The sequence below is a fragment of the Empidonax traillii genome, unplaced genomic scaffold (assembly GCF_003031625.1).
Source record: "Empidonax traillii isolate 1590-97213 ecotype Southwest subspecies unplaced genomic scaffold, ASM303162v1 scaffold190:size869923, whole genome shotgun sequence".
NCBI lineage: Eukaryota > Metazoa > Chordata > Aves > Passeriformes > Tyrannidae > Empidonax > Empidonax traillii.
This window is the reverse complement of record NW_020955383.1, coordinates 242,157-263,178: the sequence shown is the minus strand read 5'-3', so window position 1 is coordinate 263,178 and position 21,022 is coordinate 242,157. Positions and strand designations below refer to the sequence as shown.

Here is a 21,022-nt window from a genome sequence, read left to right as displayed (position 1 = left end):
CAGAATGTAGATCTGAGTCTAAAAACTGGCTTGACAATTGCCAGTACAGATACATAGCCACTTTCTGGGGTCGAATGGGTTACCATGTCCTGAACCTGGATTGTCATCATCTGCACATGTGCCCTCTGTGAAGAGTGTGCAGCGATTCTATTTATCTCAAGCCTCTTTTATTGAGGGCTAAGCTAAATCAAATCAACTTACATTTATGGGGGGGCCAAGATCACCTACCAGGCAGCTGCTGTGGCTCAGCTGATGTGGACACAGGCATCCTCTGTAACTTGATCATGCGACTAAGCCCTGACATTTTCTCAGTATGGCCTCAACTGGAAGCTGAAATTAAGCGCAATTTCAGCTCTACCTTCTTGCAGGCTGAAGTGGTACACAGGTCTAGTGTTAACACTTCACAGTAGGGCAAATTCCATGTGCACATACCAAAGCTGTAATGATTCTGTGAGTTAAATATAATATAAACAGTTTTGTTTGTGTTGAAATATTTGAACATCTATCTCCGGTGTTTGGAGTCTGACTAATAGGAGCATACAACTGCACAGGAATGACATGATGATACTCAAGGAATGGACAACAAGAACTGGTGATAGGCTGTTTCAAAAGCATGCTGTGCAATTATGTACATATATGCATATGTAGGCAAATAGCATAATAAAAGAAAATGCAAAAAACTCAATAGAACACCAATGAGAAAAATTTAAATGTTAAAAGTCTGTTTCATTGAATAAGTAAGACTGTGGTTAGAAATACAGCAACAGACATTTACACAAGTCTTCAACATTCCAACTCTCTTTGCAACATGAAAACAAGGAAAAACAATGGTGCTCTCATGAAAAGGCCAAATTCAAAACTACAGAGAGTGCTCCTCCCTATCAGGCAGGGTATTCATTATTATTCTACCTGTGTGGAGTCTTAAAAGATCTAAAAATATCTCAGCGTGGTGTGCATCCTTTTAATTCCGCACCTACTCATCTTGCTGTTCCATCAAGCACTTGATATCAAAGGCTTTCTTTATGTGCAGGTGTGAAAGGTGTGGGTACAAATGTAGGAAGAATCTCACTGGTTATTCAGTCTGGAGCAGCACATGAAAAAACCCAATTATGACAACCAAGGCAATTAATTCTTACTCTGAACTAGGATTCCTGGGCCCCAGAGCTGCTTCTGCCCTCATTGTACATCCAAGACTCACAACGACTTCTGCGTGGCGCAAGTGATCTGCTTGAACTGACGAATTTTTTCAGTTCAGGTAGGGAAATTGCCTTCCTCCCCACAGTGAGGTTTGCCAGGGTCCATGCCCTCCCAGCTCCATATGGCAATGACTTCAGTCAGATATTCTGGCCAGCAGTCTCAAGGCTGGGGTTAAACAAGCAGTTTGTTCCTCTCTTACATAAGCACCGAAAGACAATACTACATTCGAGCTCATAAAAATATTTTAATTGGTGATGATTTCCAGACAACTATGTCAAAATTAACTCAGAGTTGATGCCCACTTGCTTAAATTTCATTCATCTGGGTTCAAATTATTTGCTTAAAAGAAGAAACATTTCCTTTTATACACACTTTGGTTTCAACCTCCAAAACCATTGCTAGAAATTAGTCCCAACCACCCAGCCGACTGCCTCAGAAACCAAGCTCAAATCCATCACTTTAATGACATCAATAACAAATACACAACTTTAAACTCTATTGTGAACAGTGGCATACCAAGAAGCATGTGTAGCTGTCATCTCGTTAGGCACTGGAAAAACAGCAACGAAACCAAAAGAGCCTAACCATGACAAATTATTCAAGAGTTTAACCTGAGACATTAATGAGCGCTAAATAGCTTGTTTTCATGCTTGCTTAAGGAGATTTGTTTAAAATCCCACCAACCTCCCCTGAATGTCCCTTGGCGAAGCCGTTCGTTCTTGTCAAGCTGGTTTTCCTATTCCAGCTAAAACAGCAGGTTGTAAATGTTTGGTTAAGGGTGGCTGCCTTCCCCACCCCTTAAGACACACACGAGCACTGAGGCAACCGCACCGGCTGTGGAGCTTCCTCCCCTCGGCTGCACAAAAGGGGCTGATTCACTTCCCAAAGTCAGGGGATAAAAGTTGATAAAAGCTCATGCACCTGATTGCAGTCATTCAACAATCGGTGGTGGGAAATAAATGTGAAAAGAACTGGGAGTTTCAGCTTTCCAGACTCTCTATCTTGTCTTGTTTTCATCTCCCCGGGCTGTAAAGCTCCTAAGAGGGCACTGCAAGGGGCTGGTACCTGCCATTCTCTGAAAAGAGCACCAGGTATTTAATTCTGAGTAAGGGCTGATTTAACGACAGGCTCACTACTACAAGCCATCTTTACCTCCAGCAATACCTTCAAAGAGCTGGAGGAGTATGGGATCTGGAGCCTAAGACAACTACGCTGTTCTGACACAGCAATATGGAGCAGCAATATATGGTGGGACGGCAAAGCTAACAGGATAGGAAAAACCCCAACATTTCTTCCCATCTATAAAATAAAAAATACGTTTATAAAGATGTTTCCATTTACGAAAGTGAGGCTTTCTGACTCATACTGTGATATACTTTGGGTGGGAATTTGCCTTAAAAACACAGCTTGAGTAAACAACCCCCTTGATCTTCACCATCTTTCCATATTCGTGTCATTCCTGGAGTGTCATCATTCATACTTCACACGGGAAACTGAGGCCAAGGGAAAGAGGTACCCTATTTCCACTGATATCAGCAAGTTTGGATATCTGCTTAGAGGGATTTTCAACTGCACTAAGGTCATGAAGATGTCAGAGACAGATGACAGACCTGGAGGACCGATGTCCAAATCTGTCAGCCACTGAACCACCCTCCTACACCCCTGCCTTACTCTTGTGGCCACAGAGAACTGGTCTTCAGAGTTTTCTGACATGAGGATTAAAGGATAGAACACTGGCAAAGGTTAGGAGTGTTTCGTTCTCCTTAAAGAGAAACGTTTCTTCTAACAAAGAGCCTTTATGCTGATGGTCCAGATATACTAACATTACTTTTTGCTATATACAATCTAAATCATCATTCCAACAAGCCCTGAGCAGGCTTCCAAAACAGGAGCAGTCTCAAATGCACTCCAAAAACAGTGTATTGTGCTCCAATGTAAAACTGTTCTTCAGTCCATATGGGAGATCTCAAGCATGTGCTGAGTCTGGTTTTACATTTAATGGAATTTATGTTGGAGAAACCATTTTATTTTGACCAGTGTGGGTTTTATGCCAAAAATATTTATTTCTTTTAAATTTTGGGCCAAATTTCACTTTTCTCTTTGAAGAGATGACCGAATAGACACAACTGTTCAATGTTGCATATCAGCCCTAAAATCTAAACTCTCCCCAAACTTGTGTCCTTTTAAAAATGCGAAGCCTGCCCACAACTATAAGTTGTTCTGCATACTGAATGTCAGTTTAGCGAGAGGATTTTGGAATTTTTTTCTAAGAACTCGTAAAGTCAGGGAGTTTTCAGCATGGATTCTGGAACCGAAGCTCGGGGCACACTGAACTAATTTAAAAATGTAAATGTAAAAAGATATGACCCATAAGTGACAAATTAAAGAGGGAAAGTAAGAAGCCTGCAGAGCCGCTGCCCTGCACCACCGAGCGCTCACACAGCCCAGCCACTCTGGGGTCAATGTTTTCTGGCAGCATCAGACAATAAAAAACGCATAAACTTGCGGCACATGGTAAAGCTACTGTGTCTGACATAACACTAACGCAGAGGCCCAGGGAGGTGACTGAACCCTGGCTCCCAGCTGCATCAATCCCTGGTTTAATCACCCTCCTGACAACACTTCTCTTTCAGCTCTCAAGCTGCTTGGCTCCCAGGGATGGGAACACCGGGAGAGTAAAAGACATGGGGAAAAGCTTAAGTGAAGCTGTAGCAGTGAGGGGAATAAAATTGATTGTGAAGGTGCCTTTTGCCCAGCAGTCAGATCTGTCTGCAAAAAAAAGTTTGGTTCAACTATAAAAAAAAATCCAGGCAGCGGAATGCTCGTCCCTGAGCCCTGTTCCTGTGAAAGGCAAAAGCTTCGACAAGGAGAACAATTCCTGCATCCTCATTTCTGGGGCAGCTTCAAATTAGAGAGTGTGTGCTTTGCAAAGAAGGGAAAGATTTCTCTGCAGGAGCACAACTCAGGTATAACTTGCAAAACTGTTTGCTTTCAGTCAGCTCCTCCAGTTTACAAACGTATTAAAAATTTGGTTGCTGGTTTTAAATGGACCCAGTACCTTGGGTCGAGCATTGAAACAGGATGCCCAGGAAAGTGGTAAAATCACCATACATGGAAGTGTTCAAAAAACATACGGATGTGGCACTTGAGGACATGGTTTGGAGGTGAACCTGGAAGGGCTGGGTTAATGATTAGACTCAATGATCTTAGGGATCTTTTCCAGTTTTAATGATTCTATGATCCTAAGATTCTTTAGCAGATCTGAGTCATGTCAAAGAGGAGAAGGTAACAAGAAGTAAGTGTTTTTTCACTGACTGACATCAGAGTACCCAAACCCCCCAGATGGTGCCTCTGGGTGCACACATCACCCAATCTATTTTTGCTGAAGGGCTGGTCATTTCTCCCAGGTTTCACATAGCTCTACACCCTCCCCAGGAGGCTCTTGGGAGACTGAAGAGCCTTTCTCCACATTTCCACACCTCAGTGACTCCAGTTGCACCTCAGCAACAAGACTGGGTCTGAACTGTGCCCACCACAATGCTCAGATGGTGCCCGGGCAGGGGCTGCCTCTCACCTGATCTGAAGGGGACTCAGGCAGCCATGCAGAGCCAATCTAGGGAGCTTTTAGGGCATAGTTTGGGGAGGTTTTATCAATGTTTATTTCCTGTGGTTGTGGTTCCTAAACACTAGAGATTTTTTGCCTAAAAATAATGCTTTTTCAGCAGCAGCACTGCCCTCACTGGCTCTCTCGCAGGGGCACTGAGGTGCAGGAGGGCTGGCAGTGAGGAGGCTCCTCACCATGGGCACACCCAGAAGTCTCAATCTACAGCCCAGACCTCTCCAGGGTCACACCCTGTGTGTGTGTGTTACAGCCTGCAATGTCTGTGTGGACTGTGCCAATATGGTTGAAGTGTATGCACCCCAAATTACCCCTCTGAAGAGGCTGAGGGTGGGGATGGAGAGCCCTGCCAAACACTGGTGCCTGAGGGCACGCTGCCTTCTAACCCACAACGCCTCCAGAGGCCCTGCCGGCTGCGGTGGCCCTGGTTTCATCTTCTCCAAAGGTTGTTGCCTTCTCTAGCATGTCCCTGGAGCACAGACAGAGCCACACTGTGCTCTCCTGGGCTGCTAAGAGATGGCACCTCACTCATCTCCTGTCGGTCACTGGAGACTTGGCCTGTTGATGTCTCCACGAGGAGACCCTGCCGGCTGCCAATTAATCTCCTATGCAGGATCTCCACTGAAGTTCATGGATTACTTTTCAATGCAAAATAATAACATTAGATTAAATATGTTAGAGTTGGAGCTGGTAGGACGGCCTATCATTCCAGTTACCCAACATTTCCCATTACATGATCCAATTTCGCTATTGCTCCCAACTTTACTGAACTTTGACTGTTTAAGTTCCATTTTCTCTTTCATGAGTATGGAACACATTTCTTCAACTTCAACCAAAATGGCTCAGATGTTCCTGGAAGGGAGTTAGCTCAGGGAAAACATAGCACCTCAAAAAACATTTTTGGCAATCTCTTCTTGAAGGAGCTTTTTTGTCGCTCAGTTTTGGAGTGGAGATTTGAAACTTGGCTCAGAAGGTTGACTTTTTTTTTTTTTTATTTTCAGAATCTCCATGGAAATCTATCCAGATTTAGTAAAATTATAAAACTTTGAGAAATGGAATTTCATCAAATGGAAATTCCTTAAATTTTATCGGCTAAAAGCTTTGATTACAGCTTGGCAAAAGTAGCTGATGGTTGGCCCACAGATATATGCTTCTGCCATATGATTTTTTGTAGTGACTATAGTTAAGTTGCTTAAAACACAGTGTTCACATATCATATTCACTGTGTGAAGAATAAGTGGGTGTGCTCCATCCCACAGGATATTGCTGTCCAGCGGATAAACCAGCACATGCTCTTACAGTGTAGGACTCTTTTTATCTCACAAACACACAGAAGGCATGAATTAAAGCCACACTGATAACCCATTGGCATGTCCCAGTTCTGAGTGCTCAGACATGGACTTTTCCTACTGTAATTTTTGTCTGCAGCATATGTACAAAGTAAGACCTGGAGCTAGAGGCATCTGCTCTTTAATAAAAAAAAAGATCTATTTACTTTATGTCAACAAATTATTATTTATCTGATGTGTAAGTATCCCCTTGTCACATACCTTATATCTACTGTTTATTCCCTTTTATACCAAGTTACCAGAGAAAAACAGTTCTCATTTAATTTGCATGGCATGTATGCAGTTAGTAAGGTGTTTACTTTGCATCCCACATGGATGTAAACACACTTCCCAAAAAAACTTCCTTCATCTTTCTGCTGGGACTTAAGAGTAGTTACTGTTATCTGGATTTTGGGAGCGCCAAGCCCTTCCTGCTCTTGCCTTCATTAAAGACAATCTGTACAAGCCAACCGCTATCAGGCTTCTCTTTTGCTACCATCTTTCAGGAAGAACAAATATGAAGAAGAGCGAAACTAATAACATAGATCTGAACCCATGCAAAGCACAGACCCTACCTAAATACTGAGTCTAAGTATCCCTGTGCTGTAATTTTGCTGCCCCAATTCTCAGGGATGCTTAAGCCTTTGTGTCATACTACGAGCAACGAATACTGCTGTGTGAGAGTCCTTCACAGCACTCACAGACATACCCTGGGCTCACTCTTCCACAGCAGAAGATAAAGGCTAATTAAACTGTCTGACTCCGCCGTGAAGCTGATGGGGATCACGTATAAAAGCCAGACTGCTGCTGAGCTGCAGGGGACACAGCTTTTGGGGGGAGAACACTAACAAGGCCATGGGCACGGGGAAAGTTGTTTTAAAGCAGGTCAGACGTTTCTGCACCGAGTGCCTGAGAGTTTTAACCAAGCAGGCACTGAAGAGGAAAACATGAAAGATCACACAGTGTTTATTTATGTCTAATGAGGAGGGGTTCACCAACACCCCAAATTGTAATGCACTTCAGAGAGCATCCCTTCAGTGTGGCTGTTGAGAAAGCAGGCACTTTCAAAATGCTTAAATAACAATAAAAATGAATATAAAGGAGTATTTCGGAGCTATGGGCTGCTGCAGTTGCTGGTAAGCCAGATAGTTTGTTTAAAGCTGATATATGTACCAGCATGGCACCAAGTGCCACCTCTGTGTTCCAGGCTGTTCCACATCCCCGCTGCAGTCAGTGCTCTCCACCACTCACCCCCACTGACACTTGCAGATGCTTAGCGTGGGATAAACCATCTTCTAACTCTCTCTCTCCAGCACATTGGGCCAGGGATGACTCATTGAGACAGCATATAAAGCTTTTAAGCAGCTACATTTAAGGAGGGTCAATTCACCCTGTGTCTCTGAAAATGTTAGCCATATGCCCCTTTACAAAAGATTTTCATTTGGACTGCTTAGCTGATGAATTGAAACACTGAATAATTTACACTCACAGCTCTACTGCAAAGCCCTCTTCTGTAGTCAATACTTCCATCTGCAGAGATGATGATTTTACTGCAGCTCTGGTTTTACAACATTAAGAAAGACCAAAAGTGGGAGTGGACCCACAACCCAGATCATCAAAGCCAAAAAGTTTCCAGTGTGAAAGAAAAAACTTTGGTTCCACAAATTTAGTCTATGGTGATAAGAGACCCAAGAAATGAAAAACTAAATTATTAAATTAAACTATTCTTTATTTAATTGGTGTCCTAGAAATGTGGAACCAACTCTATTGTACTTCATATGTCTACAGTGCTTTACAAATATAAATTGAATTAATTGAAGCATATTATCGTATAAGAATCTGAATCTGGGTCCTTGATTACATACGTACACATGCAAAAAAGCCCTCAGAAGTATTTTATGTGTAATTTCCTCTGTACTGTTAACCAGTGGTTTGTATCACATAGCAACCCTGTATTGTATTTCCAGGTCTCTATTCCTGTCCAGCTTCCATACTACTGAGAAGCACAGGTCTGCATTTTCAAAACACCACAAATAATCCTGAGTACCATCCCTTTTCAACGGGTCACCTCTGGATTTCTGATCTCTTTTAAAACAGTCATTCAAAACTGGCCTTCTTTGCAAATCAAATCTAGGATTTAACTTATTTGAACAAATACAGACCTGGGACTACAGCAATGCCTGAATGTGCCTGCTCCTTTCCAAGAGGATGCTGCACCACTGTGAAACTGCTGTACATAACTATCTACCCGTCTCACAACCCGTGATATTCTGGAATGTAATGAGGTAGATCCCTATTCTAAGCAAGTTAAACTACAAATGCAAGAGCTGTACTCATCATTACTTGAAGCACACTTCTGTGGTGTTCAGAGGTGATAGTTTTCCTGTTGAGCTCTAAGAACATGCCTCTGCACATGACACTGAAGACCACGTCTACTTCTGCAGGAATGCAAGAATGAGAAAGTGTATGAAGATTTAAGGAAGCAGACAACTAATTGGCATTACTCACATGGACTACAGACAGGCAGGAAGCAGATTCTATACTTGTAAGCACCCTGATTAATACCTTCTTTGGCACCCTGAATTTAAATGAGCAGGGCTACTAAAGGATCAGGGCATTATGAAGTGGGAGTAAAGTTCATAAAATGCAATAGGAGAGTTTGAAGAGGGATGGAAGCAACAAATATTTACGCTGACAATAATGAGGTAAAAGGGTTTGTCTTCCCACGCTGTGGGAAAGATTACATCTCAGAACCACAGGAGAATGGGCAGCATGTTAAGTTTGGATAAGGAAGGAACAATTAATATGTTCTGTTGTGAAGCAGAAACATGGGAATCATGAAGTATTTCCCAGTGTTAGGAAAATCTTTAAATGCGTTTCCCAATATTCTTTACCTTTAAGCAATACCTATAAAGTCTACTGTCACCTTTGTATTGTTTCTTATACAGCTGCAATATTTTAGTTAGCGTGAGAATCTTACTGAATGCCTTGCCTACAGCTAAATAACCCGAGTTTTAATCTCAGCAGTTCACACAACCCAAGATGAGTAGGGCCTGAGCAGTACCTGACTACCCCAATCCTGCAGGAGGTGATAATGATGCCTTAGTAGATAGCATCGTTTTTAAGGTATGTGTGTATTGCACTCATTATGGCAGCTTTAGAGACACTTCAAAGTCAGCTGTAAATGATTCCTTACACTGTCAGAAAAGCAGCAGGGGCTGTTAACAGTTCAATGCAGGACAAAGCCCCCACCCAAGAAGTTGGGTCAACAGTGGGCTTCACCCATGCTGAGCTCCTGGTACCTGTGACTACACTGCTGTCACTACCTGGGCTCCTGCCTTACAGCTAATTTGGGCTGTCTCAGCTTCCCAGCAGTCATTAGGTACACTTCAGGACTATAATATCTCATAATCTCATCTGATTGCAGCCATCTCGACAACAGGGTGCCTAGTCTAGGCTAGTCATCTAGCCTCCATTTACTACCAATGGAAAGGGATGAGAGCTCCAAAGGGCACTTCATTGCACTCTAAGACAAGCTTTAACATATGAATCACTCTCTGCAAGGGCCTGTGTCTCTTCATTCCCTACAGAGGAAACCTACCCTACAACTCTAATTTTTGGAGAGCTGAAAGCCACCCTCAGCCAACAGTGAACCACCACTGTGCTGAGCAAGCTGGTCTACTGTAGGTCTAATGTAACAGGGGATCTGAGCAGACACAGGCACTGAGGAACCCACTTCTTCATACGAGTAAGGTTTCCGGTGTCCCAAACACACTGCAGCATGAGATCATTACTAAGTTTCTTCCCCTGAAGTTTCAATTAAGTATGATATTCATCCTCATTTCCTCTTCTGCATTCCTTGTCTGGTTAAATCAGCGTCTGTGTTTCATGTCTGGGATGACCATGTTTCAGTGGAGAAAGAAGTTTATACAGAGAATAAAAATAAATTTTATAAAAACCTTAAACAGAACTTGGGGATTCACAGCAAAGTACTATATAAGTACTCCACTTACACCACTCCAATGCAGCGTCTCCCAAATCTACCCTGTTTTCTACTTCCCAACACACTTTGGAAAGTGGAGGGAGAGGCATAGGAGGTGCTACACTAAAGTGTGAGGAAAAAAAAATTCTGATATTAGAAGCAACAAGCTAAATGCATTTCAAAAGGGACAATGCCCAAGAGTTCTCTTGGGAGAAAAGTATGGAACAAAAGAGTCTGGGAAAAGTTACTCTAATGCTACTTTTTTATATCATCTTCCTCCACAGTACCTACATGGAGTACAGTCACAGACATATAAGACATCACCATCTGTGGAGGTGTTTAAGACTGGATGTGGCACTTGGTGCCGTGGTCAAGCTGACATGGCAGTGTTTGGTCATAGGCTGGACTCAATAATCTCAGAGATCTTTTCCAACTAATTGATTCTGTGAAATAGCCAACAGTTTTCCTTTCCTCCTAGTCATGCCCTATGGAGATACAGAATGAACTCACTTCAACTGTCTGGTTATAACCTGTTTCCCCATCTGTATTTTGAACAGAGACTATAAGCTATAAAAACTAAGCAGGACAGCTATGAAGAGGGACCATGATTTTATTTGTAGCTTGGAGAGATACTTTGAATACAAACAGCAATAGCTGCAATATGACAAAGTCACTGTGATGGCCAACTTAGATGCCAAATGTACAGGAATAGATCACTTGGAAGCAAATGTTCCCTCTACAATGGGATGGAGACAATCTGTTCTGTTGACAAATACAAACCAAGACTGCATTAGAGGACATCTTGGGGAATGGTTTTATGCTCAGACTTGGGCATTTGTTTTACATAGTCTCCTCACCATAACAGTGAATACATGGACACTGTCACCTCCCTGGGCAGCAGAGTCCTCCTATGGAGAGACCCCAACACTGTCACATAGATCACTGAGATTTCAGAACTGTAGTGTATGAATTCAAGCCATTAGTGAACTAAGTAGGTTCCACCTTCCAGGCACTACACCAGCAGAAAGAAAGTCATGATCACCAGAAAAGAAATAATTTTGGCTCACAGTCTGTTCCTCAGACAATGAGAACAATGCACGAACCCCTCTCTAGCCATGGTGGAACAAACAAGAACTGACTGTTCCTTGGGATGCAGCTTCCACTCCAAGAGCCTTAAAGACCTAGAGGGACCTTAAAGACCCTCTAGTTCCCACCTCCCTGCTGTGGGCAGGGACACCTTCCATAGACCAGCTTGCTCAGAGCCCTGTCCACACTTCCAAGGATGGGGCACCCACAGCTTCTCCGGGCAACCTGTTCCAGTGCCTCACTACTGGTTGAGGTAACCTTAAGGAACCCTGCTCTGTGGGTTACACACTCATCTCAAAAGTAAACCTAAACCACTGGAATATGCAGTGTCTGTCACCTTTGATGGAGAACACTTGAATCATCACACCAGTTTCTTACAGCCTCTGGGAATGCTCAGGAGCTCCAGTCCCCAGCTAGCATAGTTCTGTGAAATTACACATTTGCAAAAAATAAACCAGCAGCAAACAATGGTGAGTGAAAATATGATGACTTGCATTTTACACTGCAATAAGGACCTAGTGTTGTACCACTGGAAACAGAAACACTACACCTCCTTACAGGGGACCTGAGCAGAGGAGGTCAGGTCCCAGCCTGGCAGTGGACTGTTCTCATGCTCAAATACACCAATGATGGTCACAGAAAAGAACCTAAACCTTACAGCATGGCCCTGCTGGACATTTCTTTGGCTGGATAATCACACTTTGCCTTATTTCTTACAAAGGAGCATTATAACACATACATTAAGCTTTACGACGTCATTTAGAGCAACTTGCAAAACCCCAAACCGCCTACTCTGCCTTCCCCTGCTCCCACAGCCGCTGGGAGAAATCCAGGCTAACCCAGCCTATCTCAGCAGAGATCTGTCACTCTGAAAGACACCAGCACAAGCCACAGATTTTCTAACTTGGGTTTGGATGAAACCCCAGGACTCGTTCATCGTATCTCAGGGTATTTAGCATTGACTTTAATTAAAAACCTCCTCGTGCCAAACCACATGCAGATGCAAACGGGCGCCCTCAGCGTCTGCAGCGCATTGCCTGAAAAAGCTGCGCGGCTCCGTTTACAGCTTGAGGTGGATGCGTGAAGTAGGGACCTGCCTGTAAAATTTCCTCTTGTTCTGCAAACTCTCTCTGCACTGCCCCAATTTACCACAGTGCAAAGAACCCACAGTCAAACCAATATATTCTTGGAAAGGAAGGGGGGGGCCGGTTACAGTGGTTTTTGAAGGCAAGCCAGAGACTATTCAAAACGGGGGACAACACAGCCTGTTTTAACTGCTGTGATAATTCTGCATAAAGAGATGTTAAGGCTCTAGCTCCTTGCTGTAGCATGCCATGTGTCCCTGAATAAAATTACTGCCATGCAGGCTGTTAGCAGAGGAATGCGTAAACAGACAATGTATCCTTGCATCAGTTCCACAAAATGTTGCACAACACAAATGCCTCTCGATGTGTCATTTCCTGCTTGGCCACCAGCCCAGCTCCTGACAGGCAGTCAACAAAAAAAATAAAATAAAAAAAAGAAAAAAAAAAAAGAAAAAAAAAAAAAAAAAAAAAAAAAAAAAAAAAAAAAAAAAAAAAAAAAAAAAAAAAAAAAAAAAAAAAAAAAAAAAAAAAAAAAAAAAAAAAAAAAAAAAAAAAAAAAAAAAAAAAAAAAAAAAAGGCAAACTGAAAGATTTAAAGCTGTTCTACTCCAAAGCACATTCCACTCGCCCCAGACTTATCCCTCCACCCACTCCGCCTTTGAAAGAAAAGAGGGAGAACTTCCTAAAAACTGTTATGGTTTTAAGTCGAGGAATCTCAAAAATCTCAATCGCTTATCTGCGTTTTATAAGCCGGGTCGGGCAAACAGTTAATGCGGAGGCTGAGCAGAACCCCTGGCTGGCTTTCGCTGCCTTCCGCAGCGTGCACAGACAAAAAGGCGATGTGGTGTTTGCTCATACCTTTCATCACGTGTGCACCTTGCAAGCTGCGGCAGCAGAGAAATATTCGGGAGCTGAATGAAACAGAGCAGTTTTCTCCCCTGAAACGCTTCAGCTCATAGCTCAGAAGTGCTTTTCCATTCACATTGATAAAGAAAATTGGAGTCAGTGACTTTGGAGCTTAGCTTTAATTAGAGATGAACTAAAGTCTTTGGAAGTCAGGCAAAACATAAAAATATATAGACTTCTCCTCTCTCATTCCTCATGATTTACCTCCTGGCTGGGTTTGTCCCAAAATCAGCTGGAAAAGAGGATGTGTCTCCTATTCGCTATGGAAGGGCAAATCATTATTTCTGTGTTTGTAATGAGGTAAGGCAAAGGCATTAAAGGGTGTCTTAGGTAAAGATTTTTGGTGGGTTTTCATTCTGTATTTTTTCTTCTTTTTCTTCCTTTACAGTGATCTCTGGCTATCTGTCCGTCAGTTATGACCTCATGACAACTTCTCCGGAAAACTTCTTTCACAGCCCTCCCAACTGGAAAGCAGTTCTGCTGGCTAAGATGTGCATATGGCAGAGATTTTATCCTGGAGAGAAAAATATCTGCAGGATTTCCTAATGGTTCCCAAAGATATTATACAACCCTGTCTCTAGAATCCATCACTCAGAGTGCAATGCTCTGTCTCAGTCCAGCACAGAGACTGTGCAACACAGTAGATGTCCCTGGACAGTAATCTAGATAGACTGGAAGAAATTTAAGTAAAATTAAATAAATCTTTTCTAATAAATAAATCATCAGAAGACTTTTTCCTCATATAGAAATGGGCAAGTTTTCCTAACAGAGCAACCTGGTATCACTGTCTCTATTAAAATATTTTAAAATAATAACAGAGAGGCAAGGCAGCAAGCTTCTACAAGCAAATGTTTAATATGACTAAATGGCACTTACATTTAAGAACCCAACTTTCTGAAGTGCTGAGCATCCAAAACACCAACTGAAGTCCCTGCATGCCACGACTGATCAGCACTCTTGAAGTGGGGCTCTAAATGACTGTGATATCTGTCATGGCATTGCTGCTGCTCCTACTGCTGCTGGGAATCTCGCAGCATTTGTTCACTCAAGTCAACTTGCCAAGAGAAGGTCAGGGTGCCTTGCCTATAAACAAGCCTTACAAATTCATGATCTAAAGCATGATGTCATGTCTTAAAATGATAAGCTGGCAACAGAGTAAATGACATTTTGTAAAGATGTGCATAATTTTATGTTTACTCTCCGTAGAATGAAGGTTCTAATAAGTCATCGGTTGTGTTCCTTTAAAGGGAAGTTTTATAACTGAGATGAATCACAACTGCAAAAGATCAAAGTTAAAAAACATCAATGATGCCATGGGGTACTTTTTAATCTTGTAATGAATGATGATCATGTGCTCTTATGAAGTTGCTCCAACTGCCAACGCCAGATGTGTATATTAAGAAAAAAGTTGTTTGTGATGTGACAGCTCTGGTTGAGCTGCCAGAGAAAGGAAAACCAGGATAACATGCTTGAGATGTTGAAGTGAAATACAGATCCTGGCAGAGAGGGGCACTATTTGCCGATAGATAATTTGTGAAGACAAACATTTTTGCTATCAGAGCCACTCCTTGAATTCCTTTATTGCCCCCAACCACCTAATTTTCCTTAAGCAACATAAATGCCAGATACACTCCTCAAATGTTACCAAACAGTAATAAGTCTACACAAGTGCAGGGGCTCTAAGAAGGAAGCAGAATTTTGGTTAAACTCCCACAGCTCACTGATGCTACTCTTAACCTACAAATTCAAGTTTGATAATGAGTCATTATGGAATTGTTATAGCCTTGAAAGTATCAGCCTGCAGTGACAGAACCTGCAGAATCCAAATGTAGAGTTTCACTAAGTATTTTGCTGAAGCATTAAGATTCAAGTGGACACTCAAGCTGAAAATTTACTTTCTTACAAATAAAAAAAAAAAAAAAAAAAAAAAAAAAAAAAAAAAAAAAAAAAAAAAAAGATAAAAAGAAAAAAGATGAAGAAAGACACTAACCCAGTTACTGAGCATTCCTAGATTCAGCTATTCAGTGGGAACAGCAACAGGTATCATGTACAGAGGCCTTTCAGGTCTAAACTAAAAAACTCCAGAAAAAACTTGGAAATCAATTTTAGTAAGTTATTTGGACACAGCCTCTCAATCCACTGATCACCAGAACAGTAAGTCCCCATGCCAGCAGGTTCCCTTTCTGTGCTACACAGGGTACATGCTACTCTCCATGTCACTTTCAAACCCCTCTGCTCTTTCACAGCTGTTTTGTCCTCTGTTGCGAGATCTCCTCTTTTGTAGTGCCTCCTACATGAAAGCAGCTTCCAAATGAGAATTGCTAAATTATATATAACTTATTCCCTGCTTTTTGCTCCGTGAATGCAGTTTCTCAAGTGTCCCCCAGCTAAGCTACACAGAGCAACAACTGCAAGTGAAAATTGAAAATGGGAACTGATTCAGCTTGGGAGAGAAGACGGAATGAAAATCCCCCTTTTGTGACATCCGGACACCTCAGCTGTGAGCAGGTAGCAACACAAGGATCTACGTAATGAAATGTATTCATAACTATTCGCTTTTTCTTAGCTGTTATTCAAGATGAAACTCTACAGCCTGGACAGTTCTTACAGGAGGAATTTCAGTCCTGTCTCTGTGAAAGAGGAGGTGACGCTGCAGCGTGTATTAGCACGAGAAACGCTTAACTGCATGAATTCTGTCTACGTCTTTCTACTTCTGCCTTTGTGGTATTTTAAACAAAACACCATGAAAGCTCCTTGAAGGCCTCGTTTGTATGTGCAGATCAAAGGTAAAATAATTATTTGAGATGCTTCCATTATAGGGATGCTTTTAATGTGGTTATTCATCAAATAATTCTTAATCTCTAAGTGTAATTTAAATAACGCTATACCTGGTTAATCCAATCAATTTAGAAAGAGTCATTCTAGTCAGATTAAGAAAAAACTCCAGGACTGGCTCATCAGTGATACCCATAAGATGTGGGACCAGTTACCAGCTAAATGTGCTAGACAGAGAGACAGCCAGATAAATCCTGATGGATTAACCAGGCTTGACTGTATCTAAAAATAAGTGCTACCCGTAAAACTACTCGAACATGACAAAACACAGTTGTCATAAAAATATAGCCGTTGCAAAATAGATAAATCATTGCAAATAGGTTCTTAGTAAGTTTGCACAGCTATGAGATAAATGTGCTGAGTGAAAATCTGCTGGACTATGTTTAAATAAAATATACTTTCTGCGCACAAATAAGAAACAAAGACCATGCCGATACACTACTTTTTTTTTAATCTTTCTTTGGCCCCTGGGGGTCTACGATGAGTCCATAGCTGAAAACCAATTTCAGGTATGATGAGATTAACCAGGTGCATTAATTATCTGATGGCAAAAGAATTTAAGGGCAAACAAAAAGGCACTATATTATATATTTTCTCTTTGTGCTAGGACTGATCCTGAAAGATCAGGTTCCTGTTTTGTTCTAAACGTCTTCACTTGGAAGTTTACAGGAGTTCAGGGAATCCAGCACATTGCAGGGTTGTATCTATTATGCCTAAATCAGATTACATATAAATACAGTGGGTTTAGTTCTCATTTACACTGGCAGATAATGTATCAAGACCTTGATGTGAATGAGAATCAGGTTTGGGATTGCCCAAATTCAGCCAAGCACTTAAGTGTGTGTTTAATGCAAGTATGTGTGTGGTCCGATAGACTCCAAATTGAGCATGCACTCACGTATTTTGCTGAGCAAGAACCAAAGTTCGACAAAGATATACATATTTCATTTACAGGTCTCTGTTAAACAAAATCAAGCAGACAAAAGAGCGAGAACAAGAATAGAATACTCACTTCTAGGCTCTCTTGGCCCATCCACTGTAACCTTTATAGCTCTGTGGTATGTAGCGACTTGGGGGGGATTTGTCAGGACAGTTATTGTCAAAGTAAAGCTCTTCCCTACAAAGGGAAAAAAACAACAAGGAATGAGTGATTACAACATGAAAACAGTCACATGCATGTTCAGTAAAGAATCCGAGACGTTTAAAATTATTCCCTGTCGTTACCACAATCGTGAAAATTAAAAACATAACTGACCATAGGAGTTTTCCTCCTCTTCAGCTTTACTCTATGTCAAGAATACGTCCATGTGTTGACAATCTAAATGTTTCTTATTTAATAATGGGTCATCATACAATGACAGAACAAAAGTGATTCACTGCTGAGGACAAGCCAAATTCTTTGCTGTATTGAAAGTGGTGTAAATCCAAAGCAAGTCAGATAATTTAAAAATTTACTCCAGTTTCGCAGCTGTGTGACAGAGAGCAGAATGTGACCACATGTTATTTACTTCACACAGTTTTATCATTTCATTTGTTTGACTTGACTACAATAAGATGAGGAAAGAATATATTTTCCTCCTGGGAGATATTTTAACAGGGAAGCAGTGTCTCCTGTCCTTCATACTCCAGGGCTAATATGATGATATCATTATTACTGGAACACGCCTTTTTTTTTTTTCCTATATATATTCCATCAATGAAATCCTAAGAAAGCCCCCAGCTTTCCCGTGAGGGTGAGAAATGTCTGTGTGCACGTAGGTTACTATCGTCAGTCTGCATTGTTGGGTTTTGGGTTTTTTTCAACTTTACAAAGCTCGAATTCACGCAGAGGTTTCACAAGATCGTCCACAGGCTTTTAACTGAATGAAAACGTTAAAAAGAAATAAATAAAGGGAGCTGCCTGCGTCTGAGCACACATTCTCACAGGCACTGGCCCCCGTTTGGGAGACTCACTGACAGTTGTAATCTGTTAGATATGCAACGGTTAGTCATGTCAGATAGTCAAAACTGAAAACTGTTTCAAGACAGGAAAAGGTGGGCGTACAACAGTGACTCAATAAAACAGTCAGCAATCTTTGGCCTTCATGCTCATTTAAGCTGCTACTTTACCAGACACTTAAAACTCTTTCCCCCTCCGCCCCCCTCCCCTTCCCTGGGTGTATTTGTGCATTTTTGTTGCTAAGGCTTTTCCTCTCGCTGAACTCTGAAGGCATTCAATCAAGGCACAAATCTTAAACGATATGTACCAGTGCAAACTTAATGCAGTTTTTTCAAGCCTAATACAGAACAGCTTATATATAAGGCATAATACAGAACAGAGCTTTGGCTGTCAAATCTAGTAATTGGTCTTTCTTTCTGGTCCAAATCATATATCCCCCAAACCTGCCTGAGACATGCATCATTTATTATCAGGAGTGCAACTTCAAACTGTCTTGGCTATAATTTTCATGAACTAGAATGTGACATGGATTTTTTATTTTTTTAAAGGAAATACAACTGTCATTTAGAGTAAAATGATTTTCCAGGTGAAGCTGTGCTCCAGCTGTGCCCAGCTCTCTGGGAGATGCAGGTTAGAGGGACGGTCAGGATCCCCACAAATAATAAAATTTTAGAACGGTTTGTGTTGGAAGTTATCTTAAAGATCATTTAGTTCCAAACCCCCTGCCACAGGGAGGGACAACTTCCTCTAGACCAGGTTGCTCCAAGCCTCATCCAGCCTGGCCTTGAACACTTCCAGGAATGGGGCAGCCGCAGCTTCTTTGGGCAACCTGTTCCTGTGTCTTGTCACACTCATAGGGAAGAATTTCTTCCTCATATCTAAGCTAACCCTGCTCTTTTTCAGTTTAAGCGTGCAAAAATCTCAGGAGTCTGAATTTTGTCCAGTGGCCATGGCTGAAGGTGGCTTTCCCCAGTTTCACTGAGAAAGGAATTATTTCTCAGATCATCACAGGAGGAGAGTTAGGTGTGTGTAGGATGTCCAGTCTTTGTCCAGTCTTGCCCATCTGCTGTCCCAGAGGTGAGCTGTGTGTCCTGCCAGCTTATGATGGGTGCGTGGGCAGCAACAGCCCTGCTAAAGCACAGAGTGCCTCCACGCCTGCTTGTTTAGGGCTGAGGAGGGTCTGTGCCTTTTATCCCTCTCCAAGAATGAATTCAGTCTACTGCTGAATTCATATATTACATATATATTATTATATACATATATAATATATATTATATATTACATATATCATTCTCTAGGTACAGGTTTAAGGCTTCCTTTGGCACCAGCTTATCATGTCAAAAAGTTCTGACTACTAAATTGTGTGCTGATGACATTCAGATCACAGTTACCTCTGGAAAGTCAGTAGAATATTATTGGCAACAAAGATACTAAAGGGGTTTTTCCATATACCTTTGAATGAAGAATTTGGCCTTCCATGCTACCATTCCCTCTATACACCAAATCTATACAAAAGTCTATCATGACAGAAAGAATTAACAAAATATACTATTTGCAGGATGCTGTAAAATCATTCTATAGAATAGCACTGCAAGGTTTTCTACACTAAACATACCCCAACAGGCTAGAGCAGCCAGAAAAAAATGAGTTCCTTAATTTCAAGAGTTACGTTTGAACCTCAACAGCGAGAATTTCTGAGCTGTCACCTCTCAGCCAGCCTAAGCTGAAGAGGTGAGCAGCTAATTTGAAAGGGAAACTGTTTTTGTTCCCTAACTGGTATTCTACCAAACCAAAGCATGGATGTAGTAACACCGCCGAAGCCCCCTTGCACTCCATAAACCACAGAGCACTTCATTGTGAGGAGCTGCACAGCCCTGCCAGCGCACTCCAGAGCTTTCAAGAGATGATTTACATATTACAGGATTAAGAATGAAATAAATTTTTACTGTTCTTCACTGTTTCAGTGATGCTGATGCCTTCCACAGCTACTTCACAGATATCCCTCCTCAGCTACAAAATCCTTTAATGCACTTTTTATCACCTTCCTTTATTGCCCTTAGTCATTTCAACTATCCACTTTCAGAGGCTAAAGACTAATTGTAGTTCTCTTTTATTAAATTCCCCAGCCAAGCAGTCATCTGGCACTATTGCTTCAGTGTGTCTAAACTGTGCATTCTTTGTTATTCACACATGTGAGCCGAGCTGACACAGAGGAGGATGAGATGGACATATGCTGAAGCACAAGGCAAACTCCAGAAATGAGCTTGAAAGGAGACTCAGCAGCTTGTGTGTGCGTGTTGCATATTTTTTCAGTTAGATGCTAATGTGATTAAAGTATCGGGACACAACAAAATTAAGGTTATGATCCTTTGCTTATTGGAGACAGGAATTCTTTCTTCTCTGAGCTGGGGATCAGGCTTGTAAAAGTGAGCTACTGCCTGAAAACCACATACAACAACTGCTGCATTTGCATCAAACACTCTGGTTACTTATTCTTATGAATCCAAAAACGGCGTTTAGGAGAAATTACATAAACCGAAATGTGAAGCTTCTGTCAGGCAAGCAACATAAATATGTATAAAAATTGAGTTTCTCCATTGAGCCATGGGAAGCAAGTAAAAACGTGGGAGAGGAGGTGAAGTCGTAAGTTGATGATTCAGACTTCACAATCAAATTTAGAGATACAGAGATCAAAGCACGAGCTGCTTAGAAAGATGTAAATCTGAAGTCAGGAACAGGTGTGGATTAGTTTCTTGCCACCTAAAAAGAATTTCTTTATTGCTTTATTTTTTCCTGTTCTGCTTCAAGATCTGTGTTTACCGATATTTGTCTATGTAAGGAGCTTTCTCACTTCTGTTTGCAACCACTGCTTTCTTTTCCTGGTATTTTAAGCAGAGTTCTAAAAATCTATCATTAATGATAACTCCTTCTCTCCTTCTCTCTCTCTCCTTCTCCCCCTCTCTGTTCTAAGTCTGGAAGACAAGTCTGGACCAATTTCTCCATCCTGCCTCTGGCAGCAGAATGCAGCATTTCAGATCCTCCACCG

General features: G+C 41.6%; 1 protein-coding gene across 7 annotated transcripts in view; it reads right to left on the bottom strand.

Annotated features, from left to right (window-relative positions):
* RUNX2 (runt related transcription factor 2) overlaps positions 1-21,022 on the bottom strand; it is a 227,234-nt gene that overhangs the window by 131,982 nt on the left and 74,230 nt on the right. For all 7 annotated transcript variants that reach the window (XM_027886589.1, XM_027886588.1, XM_027886590.1 and 4 more), the window contains one exon: positions 17,050-17,154. In XM_027886589.1, the coding sequence (XP_027742390.1) occupies positions 17,050-17,154 (105 nt within the window). The remainder of the gene's footprint in view (positions 1-17,049; positions 17,155-21,022) is intronic.